At 51.4% G+C, this 19,631-nt stretch overlaps 1 protein-coding gene across 1 annotated transcript; it reads right to left on the bottom strand.

Moving 5' to 3' along the window:
- siah2l (seven in absentia homolog 2 (Drosophila)-like) lies at nucleotides 1–19,480 on the bottom strand. Its single transcript, XM_067228967.1, has 2 exons — nucleotides 19,012–19,480; nucleotides 1–4,117 (listed from the first exon to the last, which is right to left on the bottom strand). Exons 1-2 carry the CDS (start codon nucleotides 19,438–19,440, stop codon nucleotides 3,566–3,568), a joined length of 981 nt encoding a protein of 326 aa, XP_067085068.1. The 5' UTR covers nucleotides 19,441–19,480; the 3' UTR covers nucleotides 1–3,565.
- Between the last annotated feature and the right edge of the window lie 151 nt (nucleotides 19,481–19,631).

Raw genomic sequence — 19,631 nt, 5'->3', positions numbered from 1 at the left:
AATATTTTTAATTTTATTTTATTTCAGTTGGATTTCAGTGGATACAGAGATCAAAATAGTAAATATGGGAAGCTCGCTATGCTCCAAAAATAAAGAAATAACTTTGGGTTAAAAGAAAAGAAACACCAGCCAGAGAAACAACATTTACCGTCCAAAAGAATAATACACAATTTGTAATTTCAATTAAGAACCAACGAACAGGCTTAATATTTAAGATAAAGAACTGAACAGTGAACCATATGTACAAACTAACTGACACCTGATCAACAGGGTTGCAAGTAGACTGATTTAATCTCCACAATTTGACCTGCAGCATTCTTTTTGAAAAGCGACATTAACAGTGTAGCGTCGCTACGGAAACAAATCCCATGAATAAATTAACATGTCAGACATAAAAGCGGTAGCGTATATAAAATACTGTTTATGATTATTAGCCTCGGGGGGCCAAAAAAACGTTTGAACTTCCGATAAGATGTGTTACGAGTTTGAATGAGACGACCGCTGGCATTTGAACGCGGTAAATGTCATTGATTGCGTTTATCCCAGTGTCAAGCTGGAGGAAGAGCCTACGACACGCCATTTTGTAGGTTACTCCACTGGATGATGGTGGTATCTGTATGCTATCTGTGTGGGGTTAAAACGGACTCATCCCTCGAGGCTGGGGAGGGGTAGCGGGACTGAAAGGTGAGCTGTCCCTTGACCCCAGCACCAGCTTTAGGCTCCCCAAAAACCGGTTGGAAAGTATTGTGTGGACCGGCTATGTGCACTACAGTCAGATAGAAGGACTTGTTAAAACTCAGGGATAGTCTTTTCAAAAACACGTCCGCCCTCCAAACCACAAGGTTTTATGATCACGTTACATTACAAAAATTAAAATAAATCCTCAGAAGATCCATTATTTAAACACCGCTGTCAATCACAACAGAAATTTCCTTCAACAGAAATTAGAGATGTATCTGCAACATACAGTCAGCTCTGATCACAAACTAAGGTCTTCTTCTCTGGATTCAACAAATAGGCTATGCAGATATTACATTATGGCTTTCAGGCAGTTGACAATAGTTCGCAAAAGACAGTATTTTTTGTCGTCTGAAAAACGAGGTTGCCCCTGTTTCTGCTGTAGAAACCATCACAGGATCCGGTTTAACTTAATAATTGTCGATTGGTATAAAAGATAGCCTACGGATTAAATGGTGTAGGCCTATGTAACAGGTAGTCATGTGTTTCCACAGAAATGACTGTAGGCCTAGAGTTATGGAATAGGCCTACTGCTTTGACATAGGCCGACATGACAGGTATGAGAGAACGTTCACCTGTGTTCCTACTCGGTGTTCTGACAATCAGACACGTCATACAGAACGGTGATCACTAGGTGTTAACACTTGTAGGAGATAAAAAATATTATGGGTGTTAGATTTATATTATCAAGTTCAAAAAGGCATTATTCCTGTAAGACTTGGATTATGTGATCTGGACAAGAATATGATGTGTAATCTAGGCTAATGGAGAATATATCAGCTAGCAGCAACACATTAAAATGCCAAAGTAACCTTGACGCCTCTTTACAACGCAGCAACTTAGCACAGACGTTACACAACAACTGAAAACATCGACTTTCTCTACAAGTTTTTTTCAACGTTTTTTTTTCTATCTTTTTTTATGTAGAAAATATAAGATTAAACATAAAATCTTCAATATTTATAAGAAAGACAGAACGGAGTAGCGAGGTGATGGGTTCGGAGGCAGAGTGGATTGTGGGCAAACAGGGGGGATTGTGGGTAGACTGCAGGGCCCCAGTGGAACACCAGCGTTCCAATGGGGCAACAGACATGTCCGTTGTCGTCGTCATGAGAGGTATGTTGTCATGGTGATTCGATGGGTTCCTCCATTGGGTCGTTCGGATGGTTTGTTAGATGGAGCATTATGGGATGCCTCCTGAGGCCATTCACTATGGCGATGGGCCATGTCTATTAAGAGCCTCATAGACTCCAGACACCACTGATCCAGAGGCGATTTAGAAGCTACACTCAACGTCCCACTCTCATCCAAGATGGATACGCCCAATATCCCCCAAGATAAGCAGGTTTCCGGGTGCGCCTGGCCCAGCTGTCCTCTGCACACCTTGGGCAGCACCAACACCAGCATCTGGGGGTGGCGGCAGATGACCAGAAGGGTTCAACACAAGAGCAGTACGGCTGTAGAAGGCTGACCGACCAAGAAGAACCCTCCACATCGGAGTCTTGAGAAGATTTCTGAGTCTTGAGAAGATTCCGGATTACGTTACGGAAACACATCTGATGGAACTGTTTGAGTAGATCTAATGACTCAACTAAAGTACCGTGTGTGTGTGTGTGTGCGTGTATATGTACAACACACACACATCTGCCTTTTGCAGAAACAGCTCCACAGTGTTGTTAAAAGGAGATGCAGTTTAAAGACACAAGTAACACAAGACACAAGTCTTGTGTTACTTGTTATGAGTCAGCTACCAAACATAGCTTCACAACTGCTGACTTAACCTTCATATTCACACGAACATTCAAGTGTTATCGATGCCCTTCCTGTGCACAAAAACACAGCAACACACACACACACACATCCAGAAGGCTACATAATGCCATGTTAAACAAGACTTGACACCTGTCAATTATTAGGGAGTTTTAATAATAACGCGCAATAATTAGTGGTCTCTGTGGTACATAACCCCATTATATTCTGGTTATGGTTAAACATAGCATTATGCAGTACAGCACTCAGACAGGTTTCATATCAAGTTTATGGCAGCATTATGTCACCTTAACGACTTTAGTTCAGGTTTATGACGCTAGACAGACACCTTACAATCAGACTGCTTCATGTGTCGTAATCATCATCATCATCATCGACATCATGCTTCTGTGGTCACATGTAGAAAACAGTCTGGGGAGAGATATAAACGAGCAAGCTTGGCAGGAAGACTACTGGCTTCCTAGACGCGAACAAGCGCTTCAGAAGCCTTTGATTGGTCAACAGAACAGTTTGCTGAAACACGATTGGCTGTGGTGAGGTTCCGTAGGGAGAAGTCACCGTGACCAGACTCCCCCACCCCTGCATCCTGGCCTGGCATTGGCTGGCTGGGCGGTGGAGGGGCTATTGGGCGGGAAGTTGGACTTGGAGAAGAGCAGGGATTGGGCGTTAATGAAGTCAATCAAGTCCACCACATGGAGACTCTCAAAGTGCCCACACTCCCTTCTCACCCTCACCACAGCATCCATCCTGCCGTCACGTGAAGCAAGCACAACCAGAGATGCCACACACACACGCGCACCCTTTTCACCTCATCCCTCATTCATAACCCTCTACTGCTTTGTGAAGACATCAGTATGCCGGTCTCTGCCCCTTGTGTGTGTGTGAGTGTGTGTGCGTGTGTGTGTGTGTGTGTGAGGTAGGGTGGGACATTCAACACAAGACCGCAGTCTGTCCCACCATAATAAGACCGAGAGCATTTCCAGAGCGTGTGTGTGTGTGTTCCAGAAAGTATTGTGTGTGTGTGCGTGCGCCGAGTGTGTGTGTGCGTTCACACCCCTCAGCACATGGAAATGGTGACGTTGATCCCCAAGTTGCCGTTGTCGGCGAACAGGTGCGCGATGGAGGTGTCGAACACCAAACAGTCGCTGTTCATGATGGCGGCGGCGACACCGTCGTGGATGGAGCGCGGCGTGGCCTCCCAGGTCAGGCGCCGCCGGTTCCCGTTCAGCTCCAGCCGGTAGGCGAAGTTCTCGGCCTGCTTGCGCGTGCCGATGAGAAGCACCACGGCGAAGAACTGCTGGTGGCCCTCGAACTTCTCCTGCTTCTCCAGCACCAGCATGAAGTGATGCCCGAAGCAGCTCTGCATCATCACCCAGTCCACGGCGCCCGGCAGGTTGATGTCCGTGGCCAGGAACACAATGTCCTCGCCCTGCAGGGTGGTGATGGACTTGTGGGCGTGCATCAGGTGGGGCATGACAGCGTCCAGGGAGCCCTGCCACTTGCAGGAGGCGCCCGGGCAAGGGCAGGTGTAGGGGCGGAACTCGCACACCTCCTCGTGCTCCGGCTTTTCGCTGTGGTGGAGGGAGAGCAGGCAGCCGGCGGAGGCGTACTGGAGGGGACGGAGAGGCGGAGGAAGAAGGATGGGAATGAGGGGGTGAGAGATAGAGAGGATGAGAGAGAGAGAGAGAGAGAGAGAGAAGGATGGGAGAGAGAGATGGGATATCGAAGATGGGAGAGAGAGAGAGATAGAGAAAATTGGTGTTATTACATATTATCATCATATTACTTTTATCTTCCCAGCTGAAAGTTGATGGAGTCGTCACCCGTACTGAGTGAAAAAGGAAAAAAAGGAGACAAATGACAGGTGAGATAAAAAGCCAGGAATGGAGAACGGAGATAAAAGGAGATAATGGGCTACAGAGGAACTGGAGAGGCTCGAGGTAAAATCAGAAAGGGATAGGAAACGAGAGAGAAATTGAGAGGAGAAAAGGAGTGCGGAGGAGAGGGACCAAGAACAACTGAGGAAGAGGAGGAGGAAAGAGGGAGAGAGAGAGAGAGAGAGAGAGAGAGAGAGAGAGAGAGAGAGAGGGGGCATATGAAAGATAGGAGGAGTGGTAGATGAAATGAGAGGGGGGGGGAGAAGGGATGGGGGGGAGAGGATCGCGATAAAAAGGAATGCTAATATCAAGACCCATGAGATTTGTAATATTACCAGTTAGCAGCCACAAGCAAATGCCCTCCAACCAAAGTCACTCACCAAAACGACGACATACGTGTTACTAGGTTACGGGGAGGACGGGAGCGCAGGCGTGTAAACCCCATAGCGAGTGTGAAAATTGGACGGCAGCACAAGTGTGAAAGGGGAGCGCTCACGTGCGCGTGTTTATAATAACACTCCTATTATGCTTGTGTTTGCAGCTTCTCTGAGATGAAGGTGCTTTAGAGACTAAATCAAGCAGACAGATTGCAGGGCTCAAGCACAGGGCTTTCTCCTTGATTGTCTCAGACAGGGAATATCAATGAAGGTCATACTGCAACTCTCTCTCTCACTCTCTCTACTTGGTCTCCTCCTCTCTTTCATCACCCTCGGTACACTATACTCTCTATTCATTTCTCTAAACCCCCTTAATGACATCTCCTACTCTCCCCCTCTCCCTCACTCCATCACCAATTCCCTCCCTCCCCCTTTCCCTCCTTCCTCCCCTGTCTGTCAGTCATCCACACCTCTGTCCCCCTCCAGCCTAATCTAGTGTAACATCACCTATAGACAGCGCCCCCCCCCCCCCCCCCCCCCGCCGTGTTCCGGAGGGTTCCGGGGGCAGACCTGGGTGGTTAATGGTGTATGAGGAGCAAAGCGGGAGGTCTGCTCTGCTCCTGGAGGACGAGCCCGAGGGACACGCAGGATCATTACCAGGGTGATGCCTCCGCTCCCGGTCAGACGCCGGGAGGGAGGGAGGGAGGGAGGGAGGGACAGAGAGAGAAAGAAGGAAAGAGAGAGAAGGAATGAGAAAGAGAGAGAGAGAATGAAAGAGATAGAGAGAATAGGAAGGGGAAAAGGAATGAGAGACGAGGAAAGAGAGGTTATATATATTTTATAGAGGTTATATATATATTTTTACATGGAGGTGATGTTCTATTATATGTATAGAGGTGACATTTCTTTACTTCATCCATACTACAGGAAGAAATATGCTAATAGATTTAGACTTAAGCTTTTTGAACCTTGAAGTGAAGGTCACGTTTCTTTCATAAAAGCCCGTCGTCAAGACTGTCTCACTGTGTTATCAGGAAAGGCTTGACAACCAGGGTTAGGCTGACTGTAATCACCCTCCGCCGGACACCCAGGGTTAGGCTGACCGTAATCACCCTCCGCCGGTCACCCAGACTCTGCGGTCGTTCTGCCCAAACACCAGGTAAGAACATCAGACCGATTTAGTGAGAAATCTAACGTCCAGACCGTTCTCCTGGACAGCCCAGCACCACACACACACTCTCACACACACACACTCACATGCCGACATGCGCATGCACAAACACCCACATATGGGCACGTATAAATACATCAGTCTCTCACACACACACCTCGCCCCCCCTCCTCCTGGGTCTCTATGGAGAGAGTTATCCACCTTTATTAATGTGTGAATGAAAGGATTTGGGTCAGTAATCCTGTGTGCAAGGTGCTGCTGATAAAAACCAACCACCCCCCAACCCTTTCCCCCCCCCCAACCCTCTCCCTCCCTCCTAAACACTGTGTGTGTGGTCAAGACTCAAGGTGTTTGGGAAAGGGGGGGACTGCCATATCAATCTAACAGAGAGATCTTAATTAAATTGCAATGTGTTTTTCTAAGCCACACTGGCCTACCAGGCAACGTGACTCGTCCACGTCACATGATGGGTCACATGGGACAAGCAACACCAAGGGGGACATATTCTCTCAAAAGTTTGGACACATGGAATGGGAAAATGTGTCCAAACTTTTGACTGGTACTGTACGTCCACTCAAAACATCTGCTATGCTGGAGAACAAGCCCTCATTCCTGCCTCTAACACTCAAAGTGAATGATCTTGTCATCACAGACAAGAATGCTATGGCAGATACCTTGAATGGCCATTTCGTCTTTGAATCTCAAAACCCTGTTTTACATCAGAGAACACGGGTGCAGTGCGTACGGTTTGACAACTCTCTCTCACACCCCTCTCCCAGTCATCAAGGGTGTCCCTCAAGGTTCTATACTGGGTCCAACACAGTTCTCCATTTACATCAACAACATACCCCTAGCTGCCGGTAACTCACTCAGTCACCTCTCCGCTGACGACACAATCCTCTATGCCTCTGGTCCTTCCCTTGCCACTGCTCAATCCACACTCCAGGACAGCTTCCTCCAGGTACAAAAATGCCTTCTCTCAATTAAAACTGTCATTAAATACATCCAAGACTAAGACCATGTGGATCCATCGGAAGGGTGCTCCCTCCCCTTCACCATTAAACATCACCACCTGTGAGGGAGCTACCCTGGAGCACGTTTCCACCTACAAATACTTGGGCATCTGGTTAGACTGTACACTATCCTTCTCTCACCACATCTCTAAGCTACAATCCAAGATCAAGGTCAAATTGGGCTTCCTCTACAGAAATCGTCTCTCCTTCACCTCTTCCGCTAAACTCACCCTCATCAAAATGACCATTCTCCCCACACTAGGTTTCGGTGACACAATATACAGATCTGCATGTAAGGGCACGCTCTTAAAACTCGACACTATCACTCTGCTATCCGCTTTGCCACAAACGCCCCTTTCCACACGCACCTCTGTACTCTTTACTCCCTGGTCAACTGGCCCTCACTTCACACCCGTCACCGGACACCCCCCTACCTGTCTCACCTGCTGCATCCTCTTCCTGTCACGCACAACGCCCAGTCCTCTCTCTATATCCAGTTAAAAATTCCCAAACTTAAATCGACCCCTAGGTCTTGCATCATTTCAGTCCGCTGCCGCCTCTGACTGGAATGCTCTGCAAAAACACCTCAAACTGGACAAATTAATTTCCATCCCCGCCTTCAAAAGAAACCATTTCACGCATCCTCACTGAACCCTGTAAATGCTTTCACACCTTTGAACCCCTCCCATCAGTATCTTGTTGTCTATTCATCCCCATGGTTTGTCTTTTGTGTGTTGTACTTATGTTGCCTGCTTTGTTTTCTCTCCTGCCTGTATCCTTTGTTCGTACCTGCCAGTGTCAGTCTGTGTCTTGATTGTGGTTGTTGTAAATAATCTCTGTCTTGCTCTGTGCTTTTAAAATTGTTATCCCCCCTGACTCCCAATGTTATTAACGCCCTGCTTTGTTTAACCTGCTTGTTTTTTGTTGTTGCTTTCGTGCTTTTTTCTGTATGTCTGTTTTGCTGTGGTTGTGTGCCCTTGTGCTTTTTAACCTGATTTTTTCTCCTTAGCCCCCTTGCCCTCTTCCTCAAAAAGCTTGTTCTTTTTGTCAGGCCATCACTGGAAATAAGAATTTGTTCTTAATGATCTTTGCCTGGGTAAATAATGGTTAAATAAAAAATAAATATGCTACGGTTCAGCCTGTGTGTGTGTGTGTGTGTGTGTGTGAGTGTGTGTGTGTGTGAGTGTGTGTGAGTGTGTGTGTGTGTGTGTGAGTGTGTGTGTGTGAGTGCTATCCTGCAGTCCTATGGGGCTCAATCCAGTATGAGTAACCCCCTGGGAAGCATAGCTAGGCCACAACGCATGTTAACTAGACTTTTATATGTGTCAATGATGCAGCTCAGCACACACACACACACAACCTACATTGACAGCAACACATAGACGCACACACACACACATACGACACACAAAACCGCTCACAAAAGCACCCCTGCTCACCCACACAATTAAAAAAATCAATCTGGCTCTCAGTTGAAACCGAGAGTGAAAACCAAAACTGCTTTTGTTGGTTGATCCCTCGACACTCACAAAAGCGCCCAGATTGGCCGGTGGCAGAATGTGCCCTTTTCTGCCTCCTCTGTTCCTTTAATTACAATTTCTAATCTGGCCTGTGCCTGGGCCCCGGAGGCCTGCTGGAAGAAGAACGAAAAAATTCTCTTTCTGTGTCTGGAACAGGGCAGAGATAGATACTGAGACTGAGGCAAGAGGCTGAGGCAAGACGCTAGGGCAGAGGCTGAGGCAGAAGGCTGAGACAAGAGGCTAGGGCAAGGGGTTGGGCACCAGCTTCCCAATCAGCCAGCCTCCTCCCCACCCAGACCAGCCTCCTCCCCACCCAGACCAGCCTCCTCCCCACCCAGACCAGCCTCCTCCCCACCCAGACCAGCCTCCCAACCAGCCAGCCTCCTCCCCACCCAGACCAGCCTCCTCCCCACCCAGACCAGCCTCCCAACCAGCCAGCCTCCTCCCCACCCAGACCAGCCTCCTCCCCACCCAGACCAGCCTCCTCCCCACCCAGACCAGCCTCCCAACCAGCCAGCCTCCTCCCCACCCAGACCAGCCTCCTCCCCACCCAGACCAGCCTCCTCCCCACCCAGACCAGCCTCCTCCCCACCCAGACCAGCCTCCTCCCCACCCAGACCAGCCTCCTCCCCACCCAGACCAGCCTCCTCCCCACCCAGACCAGCCTCCTCCCCACCCAGACCAGCCTCCTCCCCACCCAGACCAGCCTCCTCCCCACCCAGACCAGCCTCCTCCCCACCCAGACCAGCCTCCTCCCCACCCAGACCAGCCTCCCGACCTCCCAGAGCGGCACAGCGTCTAGCTGCTCAATTATTAAACTACTTCCGCATTCGAGGTGCAGCTCAGCCTGGGTGAGCCTGGTTAGCGAGCGACGCCTGGTTAGCGAGCGACGCCTGGCTAGCGAACGGCGCCTGGCTAGCGAGCGGCGCCTGGTTAGCGAGCGGCGCCTGGTTAGCGAGCGACGCCTGGCTAGCGAGCGGCGCCTGGCTAGCGAACGGCGCCTGGCTAGCGAACGGCGCCTGGCTAGCGAGCGGCGCCTGGCTAGCGAACGGCGCCTGGCTAGCGAACGGCGCCTGGCTAGCGAACGGCGCCTGGCTAGCGAACGGCGCCTGGCTAGCGAGCGGTGGCGTCTGGCTCCCGGAACGGCGGCTTCAAGGACCTCCAAACTTAGAACGGTCCGGAACACACGCCCTGCCTCTCCGACACCTCCTATCGATCGCTGCTGAAATGAAAGCTGCGCTGCTGATCTGTTCTATTGAACTGATGCTGGAGCATCCAGGGACCTCTGGTGTTATCAGAGAAGACCAGGTACGCATGCACATAAACACACACACACACACAAACACAAACACGCACACAAACACACACACATAAACACAGCTGGATAGATCCTTCTCCTTTACCCTTTCCATTTGAGCAATTCCGTCGCCGCTTTTATGCCAAACGACCGACAAAGTAAGTCGGTCTATCTTTGGACTGAACACCCTTAAAAGCGTGTAATGGAACTCCAGGACCAAAGGCCCAACTCCTCCCCCTGGCGGGGTACTCGCAGCCCCCAGCCCCGGGGCCCCAGGTGGGGGGAGGAGGGGCAGGAAGACAGGGTGAGGGGTGACTCTTTAACACTTCAAAGTAGTTCTTCACATTGTCAATTATTCAGCGTCTTCCCAGACACCCTGCGCCTTGCCAACCTGCTTACTGCTGCTGAGATTGGAGAGCCCTTGATGGCTGGACTGGTTCCTAACTGGTTGGTTGGCCGGTTGGTTTGCTAACTGGCTGGCTGGTTTGCTAACTGGATGGCTGGCTGGTTTGCTAACTGGATGGCTGGCTGGTTTGCTAACTGGATGGCTGGCTGGTTTGCTAACTGGATGGCTGACTGGTTTGCTAACTGGATGGCTGGCTGGTTTGCTAACTGGATGGCTGGCTGGCTGGCTTGCAGGCTGTTTTGCTAACTGGATGGCTGGCAGGCTGGTTTGCTAACTGCATGGCTGGCAGGCTGGTTTGCTAACTGGAGGGCTGGCTGGTTTGCTAACTGGGTGGCTGGCTGGCTGGTTTGCTAACTGGGTGGCTGGCTGGCTGGCTGGTTTGCTAACTGGGTGGCTGGCTGGCTGAGGGGTCCTGTAACAGATGTGGTGTGGTAATCTCCCTTGCCTGCCAGTGAGAGGCTGACATCATGGCTCTGAGTCGGCATGAAATCATGGCTGGGCAACCGGGAAGACAGAGGGAGAGGGGTTGGAGGGAGAGAGGGAGAGGGGTGGAAGGAAAGGGGTGGAGTGAGAGAGGGTGGAGGGAGAGAGGGTGGAGGGAGAGGGGTGGAGGGAGAGAGGGTGGAGGGAAAGAGGGTGGAGGGAGAGAGGGTGGAGGGAGAGAGGGTGGAGGGAGAGAGGGTGGAGGGAGAGAGGATGGAGGGAGAGAGGATGGAGGGAGAGAGGGTGGAGGGAGAGAGGGTGGAGGGAGAGAGGGTGGAGGGAGAGAGGATGGAGGGAGAGAGGGTGGAGGGAGAGAGGGTGGAGGGAGAGAGGATGGAGGGAGAGGATCCAGTGGCCAGGTCGTCCATCCAGCTGCCAGGCTGGACCGCGGCCCCTTCTCAGGTTCCAGCCTTCTGCAGTGCGGCCTGGGATAGGTCACACTGGCCTCTCTCTCTCTCTCCCTCTCACACGAGTTCCCTACCAGAATCAATAGCAATCTTGCTAAAAGTTGGGGATGAGATTGCCAGGCAAAAAGAGACTGGTAATTAGTTTAGAGGAATCAAATGTCCCTGCCTGAAAACCACTCACGTTTCTCTCCCCCCCCCCCTCTCTCCCTGTCCCTCATCCCGTTAACTCTCCCCCTCTTCTCTCCTTTCTCTCTACCTCCGTCTCATCCTCTCATCCTTCCCCGGCCGTCACCACAGACATCAGAATGTGAGATAGCATCTCGTTTTGGAACCACAGACGACAGAGCTATTCTTAGTTCACAGCGGTGGTTCATCTGAATATTCAGCGCGCAGTCAGAAAGATAAGCCTACTTATCTTTCATCGTGGCCACACAAGGGGATAACACAAACATGCAGGCACTCGAATACACCGTCCTCTGTGAATAAGCGACAAAAATCAACATGAGATAAAAAAAAAAAAGTAAACAAAGAAAACATTTTTGGAACAGAAAAAAATAACCCAGAGGAGAGAAAGTCAATTAAAAGTCACAACCAACAGTCTCCGTTTCGTCCTTCTAAATCACGACCGCAGAGATAAGACTACAAGAAGTGACCTCACATGAAGACGGCGACTCACCTTGCTCCCGGTCTGTGGTCTGGCGCGGCAGACGGGTCTGGTCACGCCCCCGACCCCGGCCCTGACCTCTGACCCCGGCCCTGCCCCCACGGCGCCGCCCCCCCCCTCTCTGACGGTGCCACCCCAGCAGGCAGCGCCAGTGTGCCAGGTCCCTCAGCAGGGGCAGGCAGGACGCCGGGCACAGCATGGCCCACGTGGGTCCTCACACACACACACACACACACACAGGTCTTCTCTCCTCTTCAACACACACACGTACAACGTTGTGTCTTACAGACGGACACACACTGTTGATCACACACAGATGCTCCCACTTCTCTCCCTCCCTCACACACTTCCCTCAAACAGTTTCACGCTCCAGTGGGTCTTTACTACGCCTCCCAGAGAGACCTATCAATGGGAGACGCGTTCTCTCTATACAAGCGGACTCAGTCTCCGTTCAAGGCTGCCTGCCTGTCGGTCGGCGTGGCCAACAACACCGGGGACCACCCGGCAACCAAAACAACCCAAACAATAGCCGATTCCTAGCAACAGAATTCCCTCAGCGGCTGACACGAACCCTGTGAAACGCGAGTCTGACGTAGACTGAATATCACAGAGGATATCCGCGTGCTGAACTGTGTGCGCGTGTCACTGACCCCGCGCAAGGCTCTGACAGCTTGTGAGGTTCTGTTTGGTTCCGTTCCGAATGCTCCACTGTGACTGAGATGTGAGGATCTAGCGCCTGACCCCTCCGGAATCTGCTGACTGGACCTGAAGCACACACTAGCACACTGGACTGTCCTCTAACATCACACACACACACGCTTCTCTCTCTCCCGCTAACCCAAAACAACGCCACGCGGACGGCAGACCTACTGGGGAGCAATAAAATCCTCTCTCACACACACACACACACACACACACAAGCAAACACACACACACACGCAGAGCGCGCCGCAGCCTGGCAGAGGCGGCACACGGAGACAGAGAGACAGCGTCCCGTTCGGCTGTAGTTCCAGCGCCGCGTCGGTTCAACCAGCAGCAGCCCTGACGACCTCAGCTTCACATCAACCCCCGGGCGCCGTGGCAACAGAGACGATCCCCCCTCGCGGTTGTACGGAGAGAGTGTGAGAGTCACACGCAGAACGCTCGACGAATCCAAACACAGGCAGCTTCTCTCTCTGTCTCTCTGTTTCTCTCTCTGTTTCTCTCTCTTTGTCTCTCTCTTCCTGTCTCTCTTTCTCCCTGTCTGTCTCTCTGTCTGTCTCACTCTCTCTCTGCTGGGGAAGATAAACAAGAGAAGCATACACGCGGAGGAACAGCTGTCTCTGTAGCTCCTCGCTCTGCTCTCCCTCCCTCTCCTTCTCTCTCCCTCCCTCTCCTGCTCGCTCTCGCTCTCTCGCTCGCTCACTCGCTCTCTCTCCCGCTCGCTCTCTCTCTCTCCTGCTCGCTCTCTCTCTCTCCTGCTTGCTCTCTCTCTCTCTCCTGCTCGCTCTCTCTCTCTCCTGCTCGCTCTCTCTCTCTCTCCCGCTCGCTCTCGCTCTCCCGCTCGCTCTCTCTCTCTCTCCTGCTCGCTTTCTCTCTCTCTCTCCTGCTCGCTTTCTCTCTCTTTTGCCTGCTCTATCTCCCCTCCTTTCCCTCTCTCCCTTCCCTCTGTCTCCGTACCTGCCAATCAAAACACTGACAGCACCTCTTCTACCACTTCCTGAATTAAAAGAACATGTAAACAAACACAGAGTCTCCACAGAATCACCTCCAGATCGACTAAGAATTCCCTGCATTAAATCACACTAACCAACAGCTGCAATCCTCTCTCTCTCCCCCCCCCTCTCTCCCCCTCTCCCCCCCCCCCTCTCTCTCTCTCTCTCCCCCCCCCCCTCGGCGATGCTGTGCTCTCCGTGGAGTGTGAGCGCTGACAGACAGCAGCAAGCAGCTTGACGCGCAAAAAAAACATTCCCCCCCACCACAGCTGAGCGACTGCAGCACTGGCAGCGCGCACGTACGTGCACACGCACACACACCAGAACAGAGGGGGCGGGGAGACAGAGGCAGCCTGTGTGTGTGTGTTTGGGGGGGAGGAGGAGGGGGGGCTCTGCAGAGTGCAATCCCCCTATCCACCTCTCTCTCTCCCCCCCCCTCCCTCCCTTCCTCTTGTTTTCCTTATCCCTCTCTTCTCTCCCTCCCTCCCCCCCCCTTCTCCCTCCCCCTCTCTTTCTCTCCAGCACTGCTTGGGACTCCAGGCAGGACTCACCAGCCTCTGGTCTTCCATGGAACTCTCTTCTTTTCATCTCTTTCAACCTGGCAGATGTTCACAGTGTGTGTGTGTGTGTGTGTGTGTGTGTGTGTGTGTGTGTGTGTGTGTGTGTGTGTATATGTGTGTGTGTGTGTGTGTGTGTGTGTGTGTGTGTGTGTGTGTGTGTGTGTGTGTGTGTGTGTGTGTGTGTGTGTGTGTGTGTGTGTGTGTGTGTATATGTGTGTGTGTGTGTGTGTGTGTGTGTGTGTGTGTGTGTGTGTGTGTGTGTGTGTGTGTGTGTGTGTGTGTGTGTGTGTGTGTGTGTGTGTGTGTATATGTGTGTGTGTGTGTGTGTGTGTGTGTGTGTGGATGCCTCTCTGTGGGGATATGTTGGTCTGCGTGTGAAAGGGGGGGGGGGGGGGTGGACCAGAGAGGGGTGGAGATGGAGAGGCTAGAGGAGGGAGAGAGATGGAGATCATGAAGATAACGAGGACAGAGACGGACAGGGGTTAGGGTGAGAGAGTTAGAGAGAGAGGGAGAGAGAGGGAGAGAGAAAGACAGAGAGACAGAGAGAAAGAGAGAGAGAGACAGAGAGAAAGAGAGAGACAGAGAGAGAGAGACAGATATGGACAGAGAAGGAGATAGAGAGAGACAGAGAGGGACAGAGGGGCAGCAGCTCTGTGTTCTTAAAAACTAAGCCAATTCAATTAAAGTGCTGATGTGGGAGAATTTATGACGCACTCAGGAGTGACCAGAGCTGTCCTGAGATTAATGACACACACACACACTCACAGGAGACAAGGTGGAGAAGGAAGAAGGGAGATGAAGTGGAGTAGGATGGGGGAGGAGGAGGATGAAGGAGGGGAGAATGGGGGAGGGAGAGGAGGACACTGAGATACCCCCCCCCCCCATGCTAATGCATCATGATGAAAATCTGTAGCAGTAAAAGAAATCACAAGGAGAATCGCTGCATTTTGCACACACACACACACACACACACACACACACACACACACACACACACACACACACACACACACACACACACACACACACACACACACACACACACACACACACACACACACACACACACACACACACACACACACACACACACACACACACACACACACAGTGTTTGTTGTGTACAAGGGCAGGCTTGGAGGCGTTGTTATCATGACTGAGCCTACAGGCTGCTACTTAGAGAGAAGCACACCTGTCAATCACAACACCGCCCCCTCCTTTCACACACACACACGCACACACACGCACACACTTGACGGCAGCACTACAAAAAGAGGGATTGGATTGGCAAGCTGCCAGAGTGTGTGTGTGTGTGTGCCAGTGTCCACACACACACACACACACACACACGAACACACACACACACACACGCACAAAATACTGACACACACACACCACTGCAGGTATGAGGAGAATGTCTTTCTGAATGATTTTCAGGTTGACTGAGCATGAAATGTAGATGAGAGAGGAGAGAAGAAGGAGAGGAGGGGAGAGGAGAGAAGAAGGAGAGGAGGGGAGAGAAGAAGGAGAGGAGGGGAGAGGAGATAATGGAGAGGAGGGGAAAGCAATGAGCCTCCAGTGTATCATCATGGTGTGCCATCATCAGATCCGACACTTTAACAAGATGCCAGTGGTGAAATCCAGTAACACACTACGCTAACCAGGATTTAATCAAATGCCCATCAGAGACACAGCAACATCAACACTGATGCAATAACCAACAGCTAGCTGTAGGCTCTACATCACAGGAGAGAGCCTCACAGGCACCCCACTCATTACGGCAGCTTGATTTCATCTAGAAATCACGACGATCGTTTTAAATTGGAGGTCTATTAAAAAAAAGATTTTCGGAGCCATCTCGCTGCAGTTACGCTTTTCCGCCCCTAGAGGGGGCACTGGAGCAAGGTGGATCGACGACACATTAGTCACACAATGGCGACATAAACACTGACACACACACACACACACACAATGTCCTCTACAATGTTTATTGATGTACCTGCCCTGCATGAACACACACACACGTTTTAAGCGCTTGCTCTCCTTATCCAGTAGAGGGCCTGTTTCTGACATAGACTATGCAAAGCAGATGCAACACAGGCCAGGTCTAAAAATAGCCCATGTCAAAATGTGCAGGAGGATCAGAGAGACCTCATTAGACTCAGCATGCGATGGAGAGACCAGGGATACACCTCCCACCAGGCTGGACCAGGAGAGACCAGCAGCAGGTTAGCTTGAGGCCTGGTCTCACCTCCTCCCAGCCTGAAGTGGTCAGAACAGGATCTCTGACACAGAGAAGCTAAACCGTAGAGGACTTCACCCACAATTCCCTAGAAGGCAATTTTTTTCTCTCCCTTTGATAAAACTGAAATAATGCACAATGCACAACCTTTAACAAGTCAGTGTGAGAGAGAGGAGGGGGGGGGGGGGGGGCAGGAGGTAGAAAGAGGCACAACCGAAGCGTGAAATGTTGCTGATCTCGTTAAATCTCCAGATAATTAATTATGAAAATGGAGCACTGAGTGCTTTGCACCAGGGTTAAAGCACAGGGATTGGAAAACTAAATGCTGCGTGCGTTTGCGCGCGCGTGCGTGGGCATTTCCTGTTTGTTGCAATCTAACCATGAACCCAAAAAATCCCTTTGATAAGAGTGTGTTTACCGTGTTTAGGCATGTGTGGGTGTTTGACAAGTAAGCCAGTCCGTGCCAGCGATCACATGACTGTCCCGTGCCAGTGATCACATGACCATCCCGTGCCAGCACCACCCCGCAGAGGGACGGAGGACGCATCAAATCCAGACCGAGAATCCGACCCAAAATAAACTTTGGGGGCTGAAGATGAGCGTATCCATGTCTAATCTGATTACAAACACAGGCTCGCCACATGGCCATGCAGGGCCGGCCGCTAAACCAAACACCAGGAGGGGGGAGGTGGAGGAGGAGCAAGAGGAGGAGGTGGAGCAAGAGGAGGAGATGGAAGAGGAGGTGGAGCAAGAGGAGGAGGTGGAGGTGGAAGAGGAGGAGGTGGAAGAGGAGGAGGTGGAGCAAGAGGAGGTGGAGGTGGAAGAGGAGGTGGAGCAAGAGGAGGAAGTGGAGGTGGAAGAGGAGGAGGTGGAAGAGGAGGAGGTGGAGCAAGAGGAGGTGGAGCAAGAGGAGGTGGAGGTGGAAGAGGAGGTGGAGCAAGAGGAGGTGGAGGTGGAAGAGGAGGTGGAGCAAGAGGAGGAGGTGGAGCAAGAGGAGGAGGTGGAGCAAGAGGAGGAGGAAGAGGAGAGGGACTCCTACTAGATTACGACAAGATAGAACCAGGAAGTTAGGAAGTCAATACCCCCTGCAGCACACGATATATCGACACTAAACAAGAGTTATCTTACGTTACCACGGCGATACCTCCCAGCTAAAAGGAGCAGGGTAGGGCTGGAGATCTAATTCAGCAGGTTCACTCTTCTCCTCAATCCCAGGGTCAGGAGCTCATTTTACAGGAGATAGACATCCACCCAGGATATTAGAGATGGAAAACACGATCGCACGCTGTAGGTTAATGCGCTGCTGTTTCCTTGAATGGAAAGCTATCTGAACCGAGTCAGGAGGAATCTCCTGTTCCAGCCACAGTGTGGAAAAGGGGCCTTTCTCTTAGGCCATGCTGCAAAACTAATTTCCCCTAAGGGAGCTGGAAGCTGAACTTGGTACAGCTTCTGGAAGCCTTAAAAGGGAGATTGCACACAACTGCTCCCACACTTCCGTCTGTTAAAAGGCTGCGTCTGTGTTAAACTGTCAAACTTGGGATATTTTAGCAAACCGATGCTTTCCTGTCCAATCCGAAAACACTTGGAGGGACAAGTTTATTCATGTATCCGCGCGTCCCTCCCTCCCTCCTCCTCCTCTCGCCTTCCTTCCCTTGATCTCTCTCTCTCTCTCCCTCCCTCCCCCTCCATTTCTCCCTTTCCTTTCCTCCCTCCATTGATCTCTCTCTCTCTCTCTCCCCCCCTCCTCCTCCTCTCGCCTTCTTTCCCTTGATCTCTCTCTCTCTCTCTCTCCCTCTCTCTCTCCCTCCCTCCCTCCATTTCTCCCTTTCCTTTCCTCCCTCCATTGATCTCTCTCTCTCTCCCTCCCTCCCTCCCTCCCTTGATCTCTCTCCCACTCCCTCCCTACCCCTCTCTCTTTCCTTCCTTCCCTCTCTCCATCTCTCCCTCCCTCCCCAACGCAGTCGTCAGCCTGTCAGAGGAGAGGAGCAGGGATCAGCTTTCAGTGGATTGTAACACCAGGGAGCGTGGATACAACTTTAATGCCGGCGTAATCCAATCAGAAGGCCATTACAGAGCAGGACCACTCCTGATTGGCTGCCTGAGTGCAGCACAATAACAGAAGCTGTCCTCCATGCTGAGGGGAAATTACCTGAGTCTGTTAAGACTGCCAGCAGAAAGAGAGTGTACAGTTGTGTAAAGTAACCAGTGTATAGGCTTCAGTGTATGTATGTCTGTGTGTGTGTGTGTGTGTGTGTGTGTGTGTGTGTGTCTATGCACGTGTATGTGTAAGGGTGGGACTGAGAAAGAAAGTGAGATTGAGAACAATTGTGCATTGTATGAATCAAGACTCTAGAGACAATCTGACTGACAGCAACGTTTACTTTGCCATTTCCGCATAAATATGACGCTGGTCAGCTCAGAATGACCTACCTCTGACCTTTCACGTGACCCTAACATAACCATCGGCAGAGTGATGTCAGCTATGCAACAACAAGCTAACTCTTTAAAGTTTGACACGCAAACTTGTTGCAGTATCTCATTCGGCTCATGATGACACAAGCGGGATGGAAAGGTGAGACAAGCGTGTAAACTTGATTCCTGCATCATGTTATGGAACTCCATCGGAGCGCAGGCGGGACTGCGCACGCACACACACCTGTCAAAGTAAGCGCGAGCTACCGAAAAAGTATGGCTACTACTAGCTAGCTAATTAGCGTGTTGCACAGGCCAGCTAGCTAGCTAAAACTTGACGATTCAGAGATGTTCAGTGTCGCATGTGTGGTTTACCTCACCTTACAAGGAAACGGTAGAGTCGATGCAACTTTTTCCATAGCCAAGTTCCGGATACTTGGGGTGAGTGGGCCACGACAAGTCGGACAACAGCTCAGCTTTAAGCGACATTGGTTGCAAACTAGGTGCCCAGCTTGGCATTGTAGAATGGGTGGAAGAACGTAGTCGAAACAAACAGGACACTCGAACAAAGCTGTAAGTTCCGCAGACTGGCCTGGTAGCGCCGCTGAAGGCAAGGCTACGGCAGCGGCAGGTAGCGCTGAGCCAGCCCCAGCCACGGCTCCAACTCCGGCGGCTGCTGCTGCTGCCGCGGCGGCAGCGGCGGCAGCGGCGGCGGCAGCAGCTCCTCCCGAACCTCCGTGCTTTCCTCCTCCTGTCTTCCCAGCTCCGAGTCCTCCGCCCCCGCCGCCCGCTGAGGACGGCCGGCTCATAGCGATTACTTCAATTCTTTAGGGTGAACCTAACGTACGTTGTTCGAGACCTAGAACCTTGTTTACGCATTCCCGGTGGCATTCAGACTCCGTTCCAAGAGATCTCCAAGCCCCCAGGGTACAACATGGCGTCGGCCTATGCGTTTAACACACTGCGATGCCTATTGGACGAGAGGCCTTGAACTGACAGC

The sequence above is a fragment of the Osmerus mordax genome, chromosome 25 (assembly GCF_038355195.1).
Source record: "Osmerus mordax isolate fOsmMor3 chromosome 25, fOsmMor3.pri, whole genome shotgun sequence".
In the NCBI taxonomy this organism is placed as follows: domain Eukaryota; kingdom Metazoa; phylum Chordata; class Actinopteri; order Osmeriformes; family Osmeridae; genus Osmerus; species Osmerus mordax.
The sequence above is the reverse complement of the archived record's forward strand: the minus strand, read 5'-3'. Positions and strand labels throughout refer to the sequence as shown.

Coding starts and splice junctions, on each gene's coding strand:
- siah2l (XM_067228967.1), bottom strand. CDS start 19,440: ATGAGCCGGCCGTCCTCAGCGGGCGGCGGGGGCGGAGGACTCGGAGCT. Junction 4,118..19,011: donor CTCTACCGTTTCCTTGTAAG/GTGAGGTAAACC, acceptor CGTCCCCTCCAG/TACGCCTCCGCCGGCTGCCT.